The sequence below is a fragment of the Schistocerca americana genome, chromosome 3, assembly GCF_021461395.2.
Source record: "Schistocerca americana isolate TAMUIC-IGC-003095 chromosome 3, iqSchAmer2.1, whole genome shotgun sequence".
In the NCBI taxonomy this organism is placed as follows: Eukaryota; Metazoa; Arthropoda; class Insecta; order Orthoptera; family Acrididae; genus Schistocerca; species Schistocerca americana.
The window spans coordinates 577,025,132-577,046,351 of NC_060121.1; the positions used below are offsets into that span (position 1 = coordinate 577,025,132).

The 21,220-nt window shown below is 44.5% G+C and overlaps 1 protein-coding gene across 1 annotated transcript in view; it reads left to right on the top strand.

Moving 5' to 3' along the window:
• Positions 1-21,013, top strand: part of LOC124606237 (ankyrin repeat and death domain-containing protein 1A-like) — a 95,155-nt gene extending 74,142 nt beyond the window's left edge. Inside the window, exons 6-7 of the mRNA XM_047138212.1 lie at positions 15,788-15,991; positions 21,002-21,013. Coding sequence (XP_046994168.1) covers positions 15,788-15,991; positions 21,002-21,013 — 216 coding nt within the window. The remainder of the gene's footprint in view (positions 1-15,787; positions 15,992-21,001) is intronic.
• Positions 21,014-21,220: the final 207 nt, after the last annotated feature.

Here is a 21,220-nt window from a genome sequence, read left to right on the forward strand (position 1 = left end):
GATTTCAGATGCTGAAGAAACGTATTTTTTGTAGAGTATCAAGTCCATGTGACCACACCACAAAAGTATCACCCACACACCGCAGAAAACAAGAGGGTTTGAGAGTGGCTGACGCTAATGCTTTTTCTTCAAAGTCCTCCATAAAATAATTGGCCACCACGGGAGAGAGGGCTTCCCATGGTGACAGTGTCCAATTATTTAAAATATTGGTCATGAAATAAGAAATATGTTGAAGTAAGCACATGTTTAAATAATACTACTATGTCCTCCTCAAACTTGTTGCTAATGAGCTCCAAATAGACCTGAAAGGGCACCTTTATAAATAAAGACACAACATCTAAACTTACTAAGAGATCCGACGATTGCAATTTGTTTTCAGGCGACCTATGAAATCTTCAGAGTTTCGAATATGATGGTCGCACTTATCTATGAGAGGTCCCAATAGTTATGTCATATATTTGGGAACCAAATAAGTAGGTGCTCGTATGTTACTTACAACGGGACGGAGAGGCACCCCCATTCTTATGGATCTTGGGTAGGCCGTAGAGTCTAGGAGGAACTACAGCCTGTTGACGCAAACCCTTAGAGACTTGAGCTGGAATCGAGCTCTTATTAGTTCCAGAGTCTTTCTCTGGGTCCTACCCGTCGGATCACTTTTTAATTTACTGTATAAGAGAGAGAAGCACAGTAGCTTTCCTTCGTCGGCAGGTAAGATGACGATGTCTTGGTCTTCTCTCAATACTCGTAGAGCATTCCTTTCAGCTGAGGTGATGTTAAAATTGGACCTCTCAGGTGAAGCTTAAGCTGCAGCACGTGTCACGCCTAATTTCTTCGGCAGCATCCTTAGGAAGTTTCGAAACAGCCTGTTCTATTCCACTAATCACATCTCGGATTGGAATGGTCCCTGGTTTGGTGCAACATTCAGACTCTTCTCTAGCACCGAAACTGCAGAGTCTTCCAAAATCTTCTCAGTGAGATTAAACATGGTACGTCATCTTGGCATGTCTTCTTGCGTTCGGTCTTCGAGTCGATCGTATTTAGTCATTTGACGAAACTTAGCTTGTCGTTCAGTCCAGTCAGCCAGCGGCAGGATATCGCTGAAAGATTCGCTGAATTCTTTGGATGGAGTGATAGTAATTGTCTGGACACTAAACACAATTTATACATTTCTTACATCAGCGACATCAGTAGTCATTAAACATCGTGAGAGAGCAGAATGGAGCGCTCTGCGGAACACACGGACTTCGAACGGTGGTCAGGTGATTGGGTGCCACTTGTGTCATACATCTGTTTGCGAGATTTCCACACTCCTAAACATCCCTAGGTCCACTGTTCCAAATGCGATAGTCAAGTGGAAACGTGAAGGGACACGAACAGCGCAAAAGCGTACAGGCCGACATCGTCTGTTGACTGACAGAGATCGCCGACAGTTGAAGCGGGTCGTAATGCGTAATAGGCAGACATCTATCCAGACCATCACACAGGAATTCCAAACTGCATCAGGATCCACTGCAAGTACTATGACAGTTAGGCAGGAGGTGAGAAAACCTGGATTTCATGGTCGAGGGGCTGCTCATAAGCCACACATCACGCCGGTAAATGCCAAACGACACCTTGCTTGGTGTAAGGAGAGTAAACATTAGGAAAAACTTTTTGTGCAGTGACGAATGACTGCACACAATGTGGTGATCCTATGGCAGGGTGTGGGTATGCCCGGTGAACGTCATCTGCCAGCGTGTGTAGTGCCAACAGTAAAATTCAGAGGCGGTGGCGTTGCGGTTTCGTCGTGTTTTTCATGAAGGGGGCTTGCACCCCATGTTGTTTTGCGTGGAACTATCACAGCACAGGCCTACACTGATGTTTTAAGCACCATCTTGCTTTCCACTTTTGAAGAGCAATTCGGGAATGGCGAATGCATCTCCCAATACGATCGAGCACCCGTTCACGATGCACGGCCTGTGGCGGAGTGGTTAGACTACAATACCATCCCTGTAATGGAATGGCCTGGACAGAGTCCTGAACTGAATCCTCTAAAACGCGCCAGGCCTCAACGACCGACATGGTACCTCTCCTAAGTGCAGCACTCCGTGAAGAATGTGCTGCCATTCTGCAAGAAACCCTTCAGCAACCGATGGAACAGATGTCTGCGAGAGTGGAAGCTGTCATCAAAGCTAAGTGCGGACCAACACCATAGTGAATTCGAGCATTACCGATGGAGGGCACCACGAACTTATAAGACATTTTCAGCCAGGTATCCGGATATTTTTGATCACATAGTGTATTATGTCTTGGTGACAACGATTTGTTTTCGTATTAACATTTGAGTATAATTTCTTGGCATTCGCGAATCATTAGAAATTCAGATCCTGCAATTTACCGCGTGGTTCCGACTACTTCGCCTTGCAGTTTCCTTCTAAATGACGGTCTACACGCTTTATGGTGTCACATCAATTTGTAGTAGTTGAACTGTGAGCATGGCCAGTCGTGCAGGACCCATGTACAGTTCTCGAACTGCAGTATACTACTGCATATTTGATTATTCAATCCATTTAAATTAGTAGACTAGAAGTTAGCGTTGACAAATTAATTTATTCCGAGAATTACGTACACAAAGAATGATGTCTCATCGCATACTGGTGTAGACGTTTATCTAAGGTCTTCAGATATGAGACTGAGGAGCTATTACTTTAAAATTTGTGTTTTCTTCTTCTCCCTTGTTAGTTGGGCTTCAAGAAATGTTCCATGTGTCGTATTCCTTGAAGCTACAGTTGACGATGGCGAATCCCTGCCTCAGCTGCGCCTATGTCATACCATCGGCTGCCTCGAACGCAACACCGCCTGCAGCCTAGTGAATACCTCAAACAAAATACACATAAATACAAACAGACACAAATGTAGTACGCAGTAGACAAATAAAATGTGGAATTGCAGAATAACATCTTATCTAACATTAATCAATACCAAAATAACACCAGAAAACGGCATGTTTACTCATTCATACACGATATTGAGGGAGCAGAAATTTTATCGCGATATCTTTCACGCACATTCCGGATGTTAAGTCTCAATATTTTCGCATCCTTTCAAGTTATTGGTCAATATACTTTAAGTCTCGTGTTTCCGTTAATTTGCAGTTTTTTAGTAGCTGATCTGAAACAGCAGTATGTTAGTACACGGTGTTGTTTCACATGCTCAAGTAATCTTTTGGAGACAACTGTCCAGGTCACAAACATACGACTGGTACATGCGTTTCCAAAATGGCTAGTTTTTGACTGATGACGAGGACCATTCCTGTTGAAAAGTGACTGGCAATACACCAAATATGTTGAGAAAGGGAGGATTCTGATCCCACAAGATAGTAGAGATTGTACGTAAGAACGCATTCTGTCGGAAAAACTGAACACGAGAAAGATTGCAGCGGAGTTTCCAACGACGGCGTCAAGTCGATCAGAAGCTGCATCACGTATAAGACTGCCAGCGGAAAAATGCTCCTATCGAAGTTTAAAAAAAAGGCGAATAAAGTTTTGATAGTTTACTTGTGTGAAACAGAAATAACGCAAAACTAATTTTACACATCAGACCGGATTTTACGTACAAAAAAGTGATACATCTGCACCATCACTACAACATAGGTTTCCAGAACCTTTCGGATAATAAAGGAGACACTTTACAACGTATTTTCCGTGCTACGTCACTTTACAAACAACGTTTTGCCCCACATTTGATTGTTTTAAGTGTAAGAGTAGGGTAAGTTTGCAGCTCTTCATCTCCGAAACGTGTACGGATATCAAACAAACTTTCAAGGCTGTTCGAATCGCCGTCTTAGGAATATATCGTATGAATTGCAGCCATTCACTGTGCGACCGTCTAGGAGCCCACGGCTAGGTTTTGGTACTGGAGAACTATCTTTTAGTGTTTTCTCAATAAATGATAAATATTTTTGGGAACGGGAAGATAGTACTTCTAGATAAATGCCTAGAGAGCACACAGTTGAAGTTTGAGCACTTCGCTGCAGCTAGTTGTTCGGATAACCGCTACTGATGGCGAAGTAACGGTGAAAAACACATTTTTAGTCTTTTCTAAGCAACCGACCATGAACAAAATTGTGTTTCTATAAGCCCCTTAAAGTGCACCGTAGACAATATCTAATGCAAAAAGAAGCAACCGATTTTCTCCATTTGCCTAAACTGGACGAACTATGTAATATTCGAACTTTGATCCTGCACTATAGGATAGTTACGGTAAGATGATCCTTCTTTTGGGTGTAAAAATGGTTCCTAGCCTGACGGACGTCCTGAACGCTTGAACCTACCTTTCTATCGCCAATAAAACCCGAGTTACGAGCCCTCGAAAAATCCTATTTTTAAAAGCGGCGTTTTGGAACATATTAGCAGGGCTTGCTGTCGAGTGCATACCGATTTACACAAGAGCTGGATTTCAAAGGCTGTCACTGGGAATGAAAATTTGGCTTCCGGCTACAATGGTGAAACTAGGCAGCAGTCGTCTCAGTGAAATTGTCCTTCGTTATATTTTTTACAAATTTTCATTCAGTTCTTCGTAATAAATTCCTGGCTTCTGATTTGACCTTCAATAGCAAGTGCTATCGTTTTACGCTCACTATGAGGAGCTGATGGCGAGAAAAGTGGAATATATGAAAATCAATATGACAGATTATTCGCATCCACCGTACGAACTAGAATTACCAATTGCTGTATTCTGCTTGTACGAGCGGATTCCGCAACCTGCAGAAACCAGCGGACTGAAATCTGTATGGTACTGGTTACACTCAATTGGCCCCCACGTATATCTTCACCTGTGTGCCCTGTCACACAACTGATGCACCCAACACTCGACAGCCAACGTGTGAAGCAACATCAGCAAAATCTAATGAAAATTTCAAGGTCACCACTGGGTTCCCAACCCAGAAATAACAAAACTATGTCAATAATTTATTACAATTGTAAGACATCAGCTACAATACATTTTAGTTAACTCTGTGGAAGGAGTGTTCATACCATTAATTACAATTATATGCACCAAATTGTTAGACTGGGAATTCGTTCCAGATATGAGAAACCAGCGTCAATAACACAATGCAGTTGATAAAAAAGGTCTCACCATTGTACGCATCACTATAGTCAAACCTAACTGCCAGCTGGCGAGTGTGAAAGAAGAAGTCTTACTCGTCCAGCGCTCTCGAGTCCCAGGATGAAGTGCTTTCCAAAGTGGTATCCTGTTTTATAAAGTCATTTTATATAAACAGTACTTTTGAAAATGTAATTCATCTTTTCCGATGGCTTGGCGGGAGACCGACTCTGGGTGTTACTAGTCGGCTCAGCTTTTGGCGGATCTAGTATATTTTAGGCTGGCACGTCGACTCTCTCCTAGAACGATCAAGGATGTTGCCTGGTCTCGGCTCGTCACCTGTCTCATCGGTATTACATTCTATCCAGCCACTCATGAACAGCAAATCAGTCCCCTGGCCACTAACGTAAGTTCAGGCAGTGTCTTTTCCTCACCTGTCGTTCCTGTCCAACACGTTGTGTAGTTTAATAGATATACATATTTGATTGTGGATAATTTCGTCCGTAACATTTTGTGTTTGAGTGCTTATGTACCGATTGGTGGCAAGCAAGTCGTTTTGCCGCTCGGTCCGCGGCTGTCCCTTGGTTGGGTTACCGACGGATCAAGTGTAGTTTGGCGCAGTGCCTGACTCACCTAAGTGAACGAGGGCAGACCGACCCCCTGGAGGATTCTGAGTGCCGCTGTCTTTACTGTCTTTCTCACCAGTGTTTAATTGTCTGTTTATAATCTATCATAGTCAATGATTTAAAAAAGTTCTTGGTTTTACTGTTTTTACGTAATTTAAAGGTACCTTCGTATAAGTAAGTTTGACTTCCGGCAAGTGGATATTTGCTAAAAGGTTATTAGCGTTGCGTTGTCTTTTCTTTTAGTGTGGTTTCAGCTACTTAAAATTTACGGCTTATTGTTATTTTTTTAATTTTGGAAAACTAATGGTGGGCCTTCAGGCTTGGAACCTTATTCTTAAAGTTACCTATAATGCTTAAACATTGCGGCCCTCTGCCTTTGAAGGGTTAAAGTAATTTATTTTAAAATCATGAAAATTTTATTGTGGGCCTTCAGCCGTTTGTATGGCATCTTCTTTATGTTTGTCTGTCCAGCCTTGCCTTGAGGCTTTCAGCCTAGCTGTGATATATATGTATATTTTAATTATTTATTCATAATTTTAACTGCGTGTTTTCAGTCACTTGAAATTTGCCTTGTTGATTCTTAAGATTTCTTGTTTTGAGGCCTTCAGCAGTGAAAGATTTGGAGTTTGAAACCCGTAGTTGTAAAAGTTCGGGTAGGTGCCGCTATGGTTGTAAATGTGTTATTAAATTATAATAATTTACAATTTTTGAATGAAACCGAGCGACACCTTATTTGGACTCTTTCCACGATCCTAATCACCTGTTCTGCCCAGCGGATTTAGCGGGTGTCTCACTGTCCTTGAAGTAACCGATCTGTATCGTTTTATCGCTGTGGTTCCAACTGCTGTTCGAACTGTTACTGCAGGCGCAGTACGATGCCCCACAGCTACTGGCTTAACACGACGGCCCTTCCTCTCAGTAGTGCCATGTGGCCGACCTGAGACCGGACTACCTCCGACCATACCTTCCCGTGACAACCGCTGCGAGCCATCGTATATAGCGGCCATATTCCTGCCATGACCCTCTACAGTATCACAAACGGCACATCCAGTTTCTCATTGCCCTCTTAGTCAGCCTCGTCAAACTACATGAGCTCTTAGAAATGGCGTCTTTGTCGTCTGAATGATATTCTTGACTAGCATCAATTCAGTACGTCCAATCTGAAAGGTAACTAGACGTCCAATTTGAATGCTAACTAACGCTCACGACCGTCACAGCGTGTATTAAAGCAAACCTGATATTCATTATTATAGCGGTGCTACCAGCGTTACTCTTGTGCGACTGGAGCGAAGTTTGAATAGATGTCATCTTTCACATGTTGGTATACGCCTAGCAACATTCATTTATCTAGCACAAGTCCTCCTTAGTTTTGAGATAATTTTTCCGTCAGTCTACGTTCATGAGATTGTTGGGGAACCCTCTGGTTCCGGTTTAAAAAAATAAATTGCTTCCATGGCTTGGCGATAAACACATGATGATGCAAATATAGTTAGCAAAACCGGTCTTGTCTTTAAAGAAAGACTTTCTACAGTCGCAGCGGTCTTCCTAATTCAACTTGGAATATTTCGGCTATTGATGCCCTACATACAAAGTGCCACGTTCAATGTTGTATACGTTAGATATGTCATACTAAGTGCACCATCGAGTAATGCTCCCTCAAACATCAAAGCTGCACTCACATTCCGTAACTAATTAAGACTGCAATTGCCAAACATTGTATCTCCACTGGACGACTACGATGCAACAAAATTGTGGCCACAGCAACATCTTTTTGTGACTGACAAATCATTAAAGAATGTGCATGGTGGAAAATGTGATCAACCGTGATAGTAGATTCCAGCTGGACAGTGGGTGGAACCCTGTTATTGTCGCAATATGTTCTAAGAGAAGATCTTAGTGTACGGTGATAGGTACCGCGAGAAGCAACGCTGAGGACAGCTAATGCCACCAGCAATTTCGCTGCCAACCCTGTAGTGTAGACAGCCGGTCTCCATCATCCTCGCCCATGTGAGGAATATACACAGCATACTAATAAATTATCGTTTGGAGGAAGTCTTTGTCAGGTCTCAATGACTCACCAGAGAGTAACTAACAGTGTCCCAGTCTAAATATTGTTCAGTCTTAGCGAACTACTACTGGCTGCGAAATCTATTTGAAAATTCGGTTCACCATAAAAATTTTCAAAACCGAGAAACAAGTCCTGTCACAGGCATTGTTCTATCTTTCTGGTCAGACCAAAAATTCATGAAATCTGTTCTTTAATACTATTTACCAACAAGATCTTAATTTGCTTCATCGGCATGGGATCTGTAATGGAGTAGTGCACATATCTACGGAAATAAGTTCAATTTTAGGTGCTGTGGGTATGCTTAAAAATGAAGTGTTGGTGCAGAAGTGGAAAGTAAAGAATCTGAAGATCTGGTATGGCGAACTCGAACTGCCGAGTTCGCCATACACCAGGTTTAGCGCACTTACAAAGGCCAAATTTCTCACCAAGAGAGAACTTAAAGCAAAAGGTGCGCCCAAAATAATCCAAGATGAGCCCGGTTTTATAAATGAAATCACACCCCAATATTAGATTAACAGGCAGTCCCTTAACCAAGGCTAAAGATACAGGCCAGAAAAAAATCGGCAACCGATACAGTCCCCCGGACCCAGCCCTGCAAAGGTAGCACCTGGCCATTGGCCACCTGACATCTCTGCACCGGGGACGGGACCGAACGAAGTCTAGTAAGAGGCCCAATTTCCAAAAACCACTCAAAACTCAATAATGACAAGGAACTACCGGAATCCAAGAGAGCGCAAAAGGGCTCGCCACCTACCCGAGAACAAAAATAAGGCAAATGGGATAATGCGGGGGTGACCACACGAGTACACCAAGGCCTGAAGGCTTGAACCCGGGTTCGCGTGCCAACTCGGCGTCATCTATTAGCTCTAAGAGCACAAGGCTGATCACAAGAGCGTACCAAATGAGCTGTACTGCTGTATCTGAAACAACGCCAACTTCAACGGATGTGGATAATCCACGAGCAGAATCGGTCCCTATGTCGCGCCCTGCAACTTCCCAACGCCCGTGGCACTCAAGGGGTAATGCGGATGCTGCTACGACCACGTCTCACCAGGTCTCAGGCTGCTTACGGAAAACAATATGCGACTTATCTGCAGCACGCATTCCCTTTGAGAATGATAGAAACAAATTCTCGATCAGGTAATTCAATCAGCAAAGCCAAGGAGGCTCTGTGGGCTCTGTCGACATACTGATATAACTGCTCGTCACCCCGCTTACACTTCCCAAATGTGGCGGCACTCAAGTTGTTTCCGAACCCCGGTGGTTAATCTTTGACTAAATATGAGCCCCCTTAATTGTTGTAAGGTGAACTCTTCGTCCATGGCTCGTGAGAGGATGTTCTGCAACTCGCCTCTATCTAGCGGGTATATCCACGACAGGATCACGTGATGCGGAAAGCGAAAAGCTGCCGCTTGCAGTTCGAGACGCAGGATCAATTCGCTCTACTATCAGTTCCGTCAGACCCCGAAAGAAATAAGTCACAGCGGTAGGCAACTCAGCAAACACGCCATATAACTTAACAGCCACTGGAACAATGCCACCCCCGGCCTGGCCTCCATGTTCCCCCTGATAGCCAAGTCACTATCTTCGAACTTCCTTCCATCCAAATCCAAGCATGTAAGCTTAAACAATAACACACTCACCAGAGTTCCTAATTCAGCGCCCAACTTAATGTGATGCTCTCCCAAATCTAACGCACTCAAATCAGCCACCCGATTAGTTAAATGCACCAGCTGAGTTAAATGCACCAGCTGTGCCCGCAACCGACCCAAGTGACTCTCACTAGGGTGGGTTCCTTCTAGGAGACCAATAGTATCCTCAAGGCCTTTAAGGGCCTCACCAAGAAATCGGATGGCCGCACCTGTCTCACCAATCACTGCTGAGGTGACGTCAATCGGTTGCAGCACGGCCGCGCGCAAACGGGCTACCTGTTCTGGAACACTGCCCTCCGTCGGTTGACGCATTACTGCCGTCTCGTAAATGAGATGGTCTCTTCTCAGCAGGTCAATCCACAGACACTGTCTGACTGCCATTATCTTAACACCTGAAACGATAACAAGCAAAATAATACGATGCCACAGACACTATCGAAACAATAGTGAAACTGACCGCAACTAGGTTGGTAAGCACAAGCGTAACCACGCTCTGCAACCAGTGAGTTGCCCACTAAACCCGCTAGGCAGAACAGCTGATTAGGATTGTGGAAAAGGGCCAAATAAGGTGTCAATTGGTTTCACTCCTAAATTGTAATTTATTATAATTTAATAACACATTTACAACCAAAGTGGCAGTAAAGACGAACTTTTACAACTATGAGTTTCAAAAAACAAATCTGTCACTGGTGAAGGCCTCCACACAAGAAATCTTAAAAATCAGCGAGATAAATTTCTAGTGACCGAAAACACGCAGTTTCAATTTTATATATATATATATATATATATATATATATATATATATATATATATATACAGGGTGTTTCAGAAATGACCGGTATATTTGAAACGGCAATAAAAACTAAACGAGCAGCGATAGAAATACACCGTTTGTTGCAATATGCTTGGGACAACAGTACATTTTCAGGTGGACAAACTTTCGAAATTACAGTAGTTACAATTTTCAACAACAGATGGCGCTGCAAGTGATGTGAAAGATATAGAAGACAACGCAGTCTGTGGGTGCGCCATTCTGTAAGTCGTCTTTCTGCTGTAAGCGTGTGCTGTTCACAACGTGCAAGTGTGCTGTAGACAACATGGTTTATTCCTTAGAACAGAGGATTTTTCTGGTGTTGGAATTCCACCGCTTAGAACACAGTGTTGTTGCAACAAGACGAAGTTTTCAACGGAGGTTTATTGTAACCAAAGGACCGAAAAGCGATACAATAAAGGATCTGTTTGAAAAATTTCAACGGACTGGCAACGTGACGGATGAACGTGCTGGAAAGGTAGGGCGACCGCGTACGGCAACCACAGAGGGCAACGCGCAGCTAATGCAGCAGGTGATCCAACAGCGGCCTCGGGTTTCCGTTCGCCGTGTTGCAGCTGCGGTCCAAATGACGCCAACGTCCACGTATCGTCTCATGCGCCAGAGTTTACACCTCTATCCATACAAAATTCAAACGCGGCAACCCCTCAGCGCCGCTACCATTGCTGCACGAGAGACGTTCGCTAACGATATAGTGCACAGGATTGATGACGGCGATATGCATGTGGGCAGCATTTGGTTTACTGACGAAGCATATTTTTACCTGGACGGCTTCGTCAATAAACAGAACTGGCGCATATGGGGAACCGAAAAGCCCCATGTTGCAGTCCCATCGTCCCTGCATCCTCAAAAAGTACTGGTCTGGGCCGCCATTTCTTCCAAAGGAATCATTGGCCCATTTTTCAGATCCGAAACGATTACTGCATCACGCTATCTGGACATTCTTCGTGAATTTGTGGCGGTACAAACTGCCTTAGACGACACTGCGAACACCTCGTGGTTTATGCAAGATGGTGCCCGGCCACATCGCACGGCCGACGTCTTTAATTTCCTGAATGAATATTTCGATGATCGTGTGATTGCTTTGGGCTATCCGAAACATACAGGAGGCGGCGTGGATTGGCCTCCCTATTCGCCAGACATGAGCCCCTGTGACTTCTTTCTGTGGGGACACTTGAAAGACCAGGTGTACCGCCAGAATCCAGAAACAATTGAACAGCTGAAGCAGTACATCTCATCTGCATGTGAAGCCATTCCGCTAGATACGTTGTCAAAGGTTTCGGGTAATTCCATTCAGAGACTACGCCATATTATTGCTACGCATGGTGGATATGTGGAAAATATCGTACTATAGAGTTTCCCAGACCGCAGCGCCATCTGTTGTTGAAAATTGTAACTACTGTAATTTCGAAAGTTTGTCTGCCTGAAAATGTACTGTTGTCCCAAGCATATTGCAACAAACGGTGTATTTCTATCGCTGCTCGTTTAGTTATATATATATCACAGTTAGGCTAAAAGCCTGAAGGCAAGGGTGGACAGACAAACATAAACAAGATGCAACACAAACGGCTGAGGGCCCACAAAAAATTTTCAAGATTTCAAAGTAAAATTCCATAATCTTTCAAAGGCAGAAGGCCGCAATGTTTATGTTTGAAAGGTAATTTTCAGAATAAGGTTCCAAGCCGCAATTTTTAAGCTTGACAGGTAAATTTAAGGATAAGGCTCCATGGCTAAAGGCCCACAATTAATTTTCCAAAATTTTAAAAACATAACAACAAGCCTTAAGTTTTAAGTAGCTGAAACCACACTAAAAGAAAAGACAACAAAACGGCATTAACTTTCAGCAAATATCCACTTGCCTAAATTCAAACTTACTTATACGAAGATGAAGACCTTTAGTTTACACAAAACACAGTAAAAACCAAGAATTTTTTTAGTCATTGGCTGTGATGGATTATAAACAGACAATTGAACACTGGTGAGAAAGACAGTAAAGACAACGGCACTCAGAATCCTCCTGGGGATCGGTCTGCCCTCGTTTACTTATGTGTGAGAGTTAGTGTGCGCAGCTACACTTGATCCGTCGGTAACCCAGCCAAGGGACAGCCATGGAACGAGCGACAAAACGACTTGCTTGCCACCAATCGGTACATAAGAACTCAAACACAAAATGTTACGGGCGTAATTATCTACAATGTATATGTATTATGCTGTCAAAACTACACAGTGTGTTGGACAGCGACAACAGGTGCGGAAAGGACACTGCCTGAAGTTAGGTTAGTGGACAGGGCAGGTAACTGGAACACTAACGGCCACAAGACAGTAAATTCCGATGCTGCACTTGAATTGTAGTCAACCAATATAGTTAATTCCACCGCATGGCGGCTAAATTCTACCTCTACAAACACTCAGTGTTTCTCACAGGAAAAGCTCCCCAACAGCGAACCAATGAAAAGAATGACACAACATGAACAGACATGGCTTGAGTACTTAACACACCACTCAACTTTGACGTCCTGGGTCGGTAGGCTACGAAGCTCGTAGCGACTGGACAGCTCCACACATGCTCCGACACTGCGCAGGGACCGCCAGCAGACCCAGCTGTCTGCACCGCGCGGAGATACGCTCCCTGGTCCGCACCAACCGACCGAATGCCCGCAGACCCCCTAGCCGGAAACCGTACGCAGAAGACCAAAGATGTTACACGGTGCAAATATCGATACACATCAGTGCTACCACACGTAGAAGGAGGAATAACCATGGAATAACTGCTACAACAGTGAGAAACCAAACACAGATAGACAGCCAAGTTCAAGAAAACGCATAGTTCGGAGTGATCACGGCTCAGAAAGTTCTGAGCCAGATGTTCCATAGCGTACATTCCACTTACCCCAAACCACTGCCGTTTGAGACTTCAGTGTATCAATTGAGAGCTCATTGGAAGAAATAATGGAGGCCTGTTGTGTCTTCTGATGAAAGCTGCTTCTATAACGGTGATAATGATGGTTGTGGTTAGAAGGATCCCAGGTGAGGGCCTGCAACCTGTCTGTCTGCGGCCTGCTCAATCACAAGATCTGTCTCCAATCGAGCGTGTTTGGGACATCAGTGGAGGACAGCTCCACGGTCATCCACAACCAGCTTTAACCGTCCCTCTGTTGACACACCAAGTGCAACAGGCACGGAACTCCATCTCACAAAATGACATCTGGTACCTGTACAACACAATGCATGCACGTTTGCAAGCTTGCATTCAACGTTCTGGCGGTTAGATCCTTTTTCTATTTATGGACATTCGCACATTCACGAGTTAGAAATTTTAATTTCCTTGATGAGAATATTAGAAAATTAGAGTCTCCCACCATTGAAAGAGATCGTTTTTATGGGTTGACTATGAGCACTTGATGATGAAAATATACGTATACATACACAGCAGGGAAGCCACCATAATGTGCGTGTCGGTGGGTACCCTGTGTTAGTACTAGTCATTTACTCTCCTGTTCTACACACAAACTGAACAAGGAAAAAACGTCTGTGCTCCTCCATACGACCCCTATCTCTAATCTTACCTTCATGGTCGTTACGCGGAATGTGAACTGGCAGTACCAGAATTGTTCATCAGTCAGACTCACATCCCATAACTAAATTTTCTCTATAGTGTTCCTTGGCAAGGATGTCGCCCTCCCTGCAATCATTCCCCATTGAGTTCCTGAAGCGTCTTCATAATACCTGCGTGTTGTTCAAACTTACCAACAGCAAATCTAGCTTTGAAGGCTTCCTTTAATTCAACCTGGTGCGAAACCCAAAGACTTTAACAGTACTCATCAGTGGGTCGCACTAGCGACCTACAAGCTGTCTCCTTTACAGATGAACTACACTTTCTCAAATGCTCCCAATAAACGGTAATCAACTATTCGCCTTCCCTTCTAGAATTCTTACATGCTCATTGCATTTCATACTGGCTTGCAACGTTATGCGTGGATGTTTAATTGATGTCATTATGTCAGTCAGCAAGTTACTAATGCTCTACGTCAACATTATGGGTTTCTGTCTCCTACTTATCTGCATTCTTACATTTTTTCTACATTTAGAGCTAGCTGCCATTCATCGTAACAACTACAAATATTGTCTGTCATCTTGTATCCTTCTACAGTCAAGTCACTCAGCTACAAGCCTTCCAATAGGTCACCAAACAGCGGCAGACTGGTGCTTACCCTGCCCGTCAGATCATTTGCGTATAAAGAAAATAACCGTTGGTCGTTTCACACGTCCCAGGGCACTCCTGACGGTATCTTTATCTATGGTGAACACTCACCGTCGTGGAACCGTAGAAATCTTCGAACCACTCACATACCTGGAAACTTATTGTCTATGATTCCACCTTCTTTAATAGTTGGCAGTGTGGCACTGTGTCAAACATTTTACGGAAATTTAGGCATATGGAATTCGCCTTTTGCCCTCCATGCATGGTTGACAGGATATTATCCAAGAAAAGGGCAAACTGCATTTCGCACGAGCGATGCTTTCTAAAACCTTACTTTTGGACAGAAGGTTTTCACTTTCAATGAAATCTATTATAAAAAATGTTCAAATGTGTGAATTCCTAAGGGACCAAACTGCTGAGGTCATCGGTCCATAGAGTTACACACTATTGAAAGAAACTTAAACTAACTTTCGCTAAGGACAACACACACACACACACCCATGTCTGAGGGAGGACTCGAACGTCCGGCGGGAGCGGTCGCGCTACTCGTGACATGGCGCCTCTAACTGCGCGTCCAGAAATTTATTAGTTTCGAACTGGCGAGCAAAGCGATGTTAAAGATATTGGCCTGTAATTTTTCACGGCCATTCTTTTACCTTTCTTATACATATAAGTCATCTGTAATTTTTTTTCCATTGGCTTGGGACTTTGCACTGGGTGAGAGATCCACGATAAACGCAAGCTAAGTAAGGATACTCTTCGCAAAATCAAACTGGACTTCCATCAGGAGATGACAACTCTTTTGCTTTCAACCATCGCATTTGTTTCTCTACACCAGATGTGCTTATTACTACGTTCTCCATACGGGAGTCTGTCTGATGGTCAAACATTTTTATGTTTGCTCCATCCTCCTACACGGACGATATCTTAAATGCGAAATTTAAAACTTGAGTTTGGTTTGGAAATTCGCCCATGTCTTTGAATAAAGATGTTTAACAGTCACAGCGTTCCTTCTTATTCAGTTTATACCGTATTGGTATAGTATTTTATAAGTTCCGACCGTATGTGAAACAGGTCATCTGGCACTGAACCCAGAAGGGCTGCCCACCAAGTAGTCTGATAATGTACCTCCCCTTTCACAGATGCAAAATACACTCAGCATTCTAATTAAGCGTGGTAAAGATAAAGTCTTCGTTAGTCTTCTCTGAGTAACCTGAGGATGACTGGCAGATAACCTGTGGAAATAATGTGCATTGATATTAACGACGACTGACTTGAGTATCTGCTTGCAAAGCCACACTGGCAGGGTCCTTTTGTTCACGTTAGGTGCTGAGGGAGCTGCTCGCTCTGGGAGCGGATGCGACGGCCTCGGACAGCTACGGGAGGACGGCACTGCACCTGGCGGCCGAGGGGGACCACGCGGAGTGCGCCAGGGCGCTGCTGGAGGTGCTGAACAGGGGCGACCGCGAGCGCGCCACCCAGGGGGGCGCGACCGCCCTGCTGGCGGCGGCGGCGGCCGGCAACAGCGCGGTGAGTCCTCTCCACCTGCTGCGCAATGCTGCTCTGCGCTCCACGGCACACTGTGCAAAAAAAATGGTTCAAATGGCTCTGAGCACTATGGGACTCAACTGCTGAGGTCATTAGTCCACTAGAACTTAGAACTAGTTAAACCTAACTAACCTAAGGACATCATAAACATCCATGTCCGAGGCAGGATTCGAACCTGCGACCGTAGCGGTCTTGCGGTTCCAGACTGCAGCGCCTTTAACCGCACGGCCACTTCGGCCGGCGCACACTGTGCAGTTCGTGTCTAGGTAACCCTATATTGCTGGACACAGCCAGTGCAGGTCTGATCACGGGGTAGACCTCGCTTCATCTGCAGTCTGGACTTTACAGTATAAAGTAGCTTAGTACTCAGAATCGCCCGGATGTGTGTTTATTCCAATCTTGTCTTAGTCCTTCGCATCCTTCACCCTTCTTCTGTCAGTTTCCACCATCCTTTCCCTTGGAACTTAATTCCACTCTTGAATCTACATTATCACTGATTCTTCGACGTGTAAGGCGAAAGACAACGTCCCTGTCTCACACGCTTTTCAAACCGAGCACTTCGTTCTTGGTTTTCCACTCTTGTTGTTCCCTCTTTGCTCTTATATACACTCCTGGAAATGGAAAAAAGAACACATTGACACCGGTGTGTCAGACCCACCATACTTGCTCCGGACACTGCGAGAGGGCTGTACAAGCAATGATCACACGCACGGCACAGCGGACACACCAGGAACCGCGGTGTTGGCCGTCGAATGGCGCTAGCTGCGCAGCATTTGTGCACCGCCGCCGTCGGTGTCAGCCAGTTTGCCGTGGCATACGGAGCTCCATCTCAGTCTTTAACACTGGTAGCATGCCGCGACAGCGTGGACGTGAACCGTATGTGCAGTTGACGGACTTTGAGCAAGGGCGTATAGTGGGCATGCGGGAGGCCGGGTGGACGTACCGCCGAATTGCTCAACACGTGGGGCGTGAGGTCTCCACAGTACATCGATGTTGTCGCCAGTGGTCGGCGGAAGGTGCACGTGCCCGTCGACCTGGGACCGGACAGCAGCGACGCACGGATGCACGCCAAGACCGTAGGATCCTACGCAGTGCCGTAGGGGACCGCACCGCCACTTCCCAGCAAATTAGGGACACTGTTGCTCCTGGGGTATCGGCGAGGACCATTCGCAACCGTCTCCATGAAGCTGGGCTATGGTCCCGCACACCGTTAGGCCGTCTTCCGCTCACGCCCCAACATCGTGCAGCCCGCCTCCAGTGGTGTCGCGACAGGCGTGAATGGAGGGACGAATGGAGACGTGTCGTCTTCAGCGATGAGAGTCGCTTCTGCCTTGGTGCCAATGATGGTCGTATGCGTGTTTGGCGCCGTGCAGGTGAGCGCCACAATCAGGACTGCATACGACCGAGGCACACAGGGCCAACACCCGGCATCATGGTGTGGGGAGCGATCTCCTACACTGGCCGTACACCACTGGTGATCGTCGAGGGGACACTGAATAGTGCACGGTACATCCAAACCGTCATCGAACCCATCGTTCTACCATTCCTAGACCGGCAAGGGAACTTGCTGTTCCAACAGGACAATGCACGTCCGCATGTATCCCGTGCCACCCAACGTGCTCTAGAAGGTGTAAGTCAACTACCCTGGCCAGCAAGATCTCCGGATCTGTCCCCCATTGAGCATGTTTGGGACTGGATGAAGCGTCGTCTCACGCGGTCTGCACGTCCAGCACGAACGCTGGTCCAACTGAGGCGCCAGGTGGAAATGGCATGGCAAGCCGTTCCACAGGACTACATCCAGCAGCTCTACGATCGTCTCCATGGGAGAATAGCAGCCTGCATTGCTGCGAAAGGTGGATATACACTGTACTAGTGCCGACATTGTGCATGCTCTGTTGCCTGTGTCTATGTGCCTGTGGTTCTGTCAGTGTGATCATGTGATGTATCTGACCCCAGGAATGTGTCAATAAAGTTTCCCCTTCCTGGGACAATGAATTCACGGTGTTCTTATTTCAATTTCCAGGAGTGTATGTAGTATGTTACATACAACATGTTTTCCTATAGGTGCCACTGTCTCCGAAATGTATTGTAAATAGTGTTAGTAATAAACAAGAAATGTATGAAAACTTCATGCACGATGCAGCTGTTTCACATCGCATCTCAGTGTCTATCACGTCATGTCTCCGTGTAGTCATATTTCGTGAACTATGTGTCGTACAATATACAGGGTGAGTCACTAACTATTGCCACCTTGAATACCTCCGAAATTATAATAATAGCTGGGATGTTTGTGGGACAAAAGATGCATTGGGCAACGGAGGCCATAATAACACGTTGGTTTTGTATTGCTAGGTGGGGCCGGGTCAGAGGTATGAAGGTCAACTTTGTTTCTCTAAATGGAATGCTATAGTCTGGTACTTACTTTCTGATAGCGGATATCGAGACGAAACCAGTGATGTGTAACAGTAAGGTCTTTGAAGGTCAACGAAGGTCTCAAAGGTGGCATGAAGTCCATTTAATGATGTTCGAAGTGGTGACCATTGATATCAACGCAGTGCTGCAATCTTCTTATGATGGATTGAGTGGTATTCCGTATCACTTCATCACTTATTGAAGCACATGCTCTGACAATTCTCTCTCATATATTGTGCAAATAGTAAATATTTGCCGATTACGGTGTATCCATCTAACGTGCCATTGATATGTGAACACCATTCGACGGTTTCGCACTACGACACTAATACGAACGGTAAGCTAGTATCGTCGAATCAAGCGAATGTAAATGATGTACTCCTTCGAAGAACATGTCCATATGCTTCTCATTTATGGAGAATGCCAACGAAATTCAGTGACTTTTACGCTGAAAGATATCCTCAACGTACTCACCATACACTTCGTACAGTTAAATATGTTTATGATAAATTGAGAACAACTGCATCTTTATTCGTACTCTCACCACTTTTGGTTAGAGATCCTTGTGTTAGTTCGCGTCAAATCGCAAGGAAATCTGAGATGAGCCAGAGTAGTGCTGTTCGTGTTCTCTATCGCCATAAATATCATCCTTACCATGTCAGCATCCACAAAGAATTACCTGGGACGGATTGTATACGTCGCATTGAATTCTGCCGATGGGATCAACTTCAGATTCATAGGGATGACACATTTATTAAATTCATTATATTTACTGTCGAGGCTACATTCACGACCCATGGAAATGTGAATCAGCATAACATGCAATATTGGAAAACTGAAAATCCATGTTGGCTGCGGCAAGTTCCACACTAAAAACCGTGGTCAGTGAGTGTATGGTGGGAATGTTATAGGACAGAATTATAGGCCCCTATTTCATCGGCGAAAGTCTTAATGGTAGGAAGTACAACGCATTCCTGCAAGAAACATCAGGTCTGTTATTGGAAGAAATACCTTTAGGAACAAGGAACAGAATGTGGTATCAATACGATGGGCGTCCGGCATAGTTTCCGCTGAGGGTAGAGACAATTCTCAAATCGTTAGATTGGATGCGGAGGAGATGTGTCCTGGCGTGGCTTGACGGCTCTGGATTTTTTCTTGTGGGGATTCGTAAATGACATTGTTTATAAAGACGTTCCAACTACACCTGAACAGTTGCGAGAGAGAATTGTCAGAGCATGTGCTTCGATAAGAGCCGATGTGATTAGGAATAGCACTGAATTCGTGATAAGAAGATTGCAGCGCGGCATTGATACTAGTGGTCATCACTTCAATCACCTTTGCCGGCCACTGTGGCCGAGAAGTTCTAGACGGTTCAGTCCGGAACCGCGCTGCTGCTACGGTCGCAGGTTCGAATCCTGCCTCGGTCATGGTTGTGTGTGACAGGTTAGTTAGGTTTAAGTATTTCATAGTCGAGGGGACTGATGACTTCAGATGTTAAGCCCCATAGTGCTCAGAGCCATTTGAAGCATTTGAACATCAAACACCTTCTGTAATTGGATGTTCATTCCACAATTTTAACCTTCGTTGACCTTCAAAGACGTCACTGTTACACATCATTGGATTCGTCTCGATAGCCGGTATCAGAAAATAAGTACCAAACTATAGCATCCCATTTAGGAAAACAAAGTTGACCTTCATATCTCTGAAGCGACCCCACCCAGCAACAAAAAACCAACGTCATATTATGGCCCCCGTTGTCGCATGCAACTTATGTCCTACTATCCTTTCAGCTCCTATCATACTTTCGGAGTTTTTCTTACTGGCAGTGCTTAGCGACTCACTCTGTATACTTTTGTACTTGCATTTAGCAGTATATGTGAATACTGTCTGCGAAATGTGTTGCGAACAGAGTAAGTAGTCATGAAGTAACAAATTAAAACGTCATGCATGATGCAGCAGTTTTTTTTCACATCTCAGTATTTGGCGCCTTATCTCCAGAACTGTGTATCATACAATGACATATTTTTGTAGATAAATTCAGCGGTGATGTCGATACTGCCTTCGAATAGTGTTGCGAATAGAGTTAAACGCAACGAAATAATAAACTTAAACGTCTTGATTGACATGGTAGCTTTTCATGTATCTTAATGTTTATGATGTCATATCTCCTGAACTACCAGACAATGATATAATTTTTCAAGTATATGTGAATATTTTTCTGGTACATGTGAATACTGTTTGCATAATACGTCGCCCATACTTTTAGTGGTAAAGAAGTAATAAATTAGAACATCGTCCTTCATGTGGCAGTTTTACCGCATGAACAGCAAAAATCTAGTAACCGCAAAAACAGTTTCGTGAAGATTTGAAATGATGTGTAAAGTATATTGCAAATCTCTTAGTGCTCTCATTCTCGAGTACTGGATGACTGAAGTATGGGTTCTAGCCCACCTGTGAGCTATACTGCTTTTTCACCCTCACTCCTTTGAGATGTGGGTGGTTGTTACCCACACAGTGAATCTTTCCAGACAGTAAATGATATGTGTGCCAATTTATTTTGAAATCCACTCATTGTTTTAGGAAGACGTGTAGAACATAAATACATACTTACATACATTTTTACAATTTTTACGCGTATGGAATGTTACCATAGTTAATACGCACAGAAATATATACGACGGCTTTCTGTTAACGATATTGACTAATTGATGAGTTGGAGAACAGATGTCGACAGTAAGTGCTTTTAAGTTTTTAAAAATGATTGTAAGCCAGTGTTTTTGACATAATGTAACATGATGG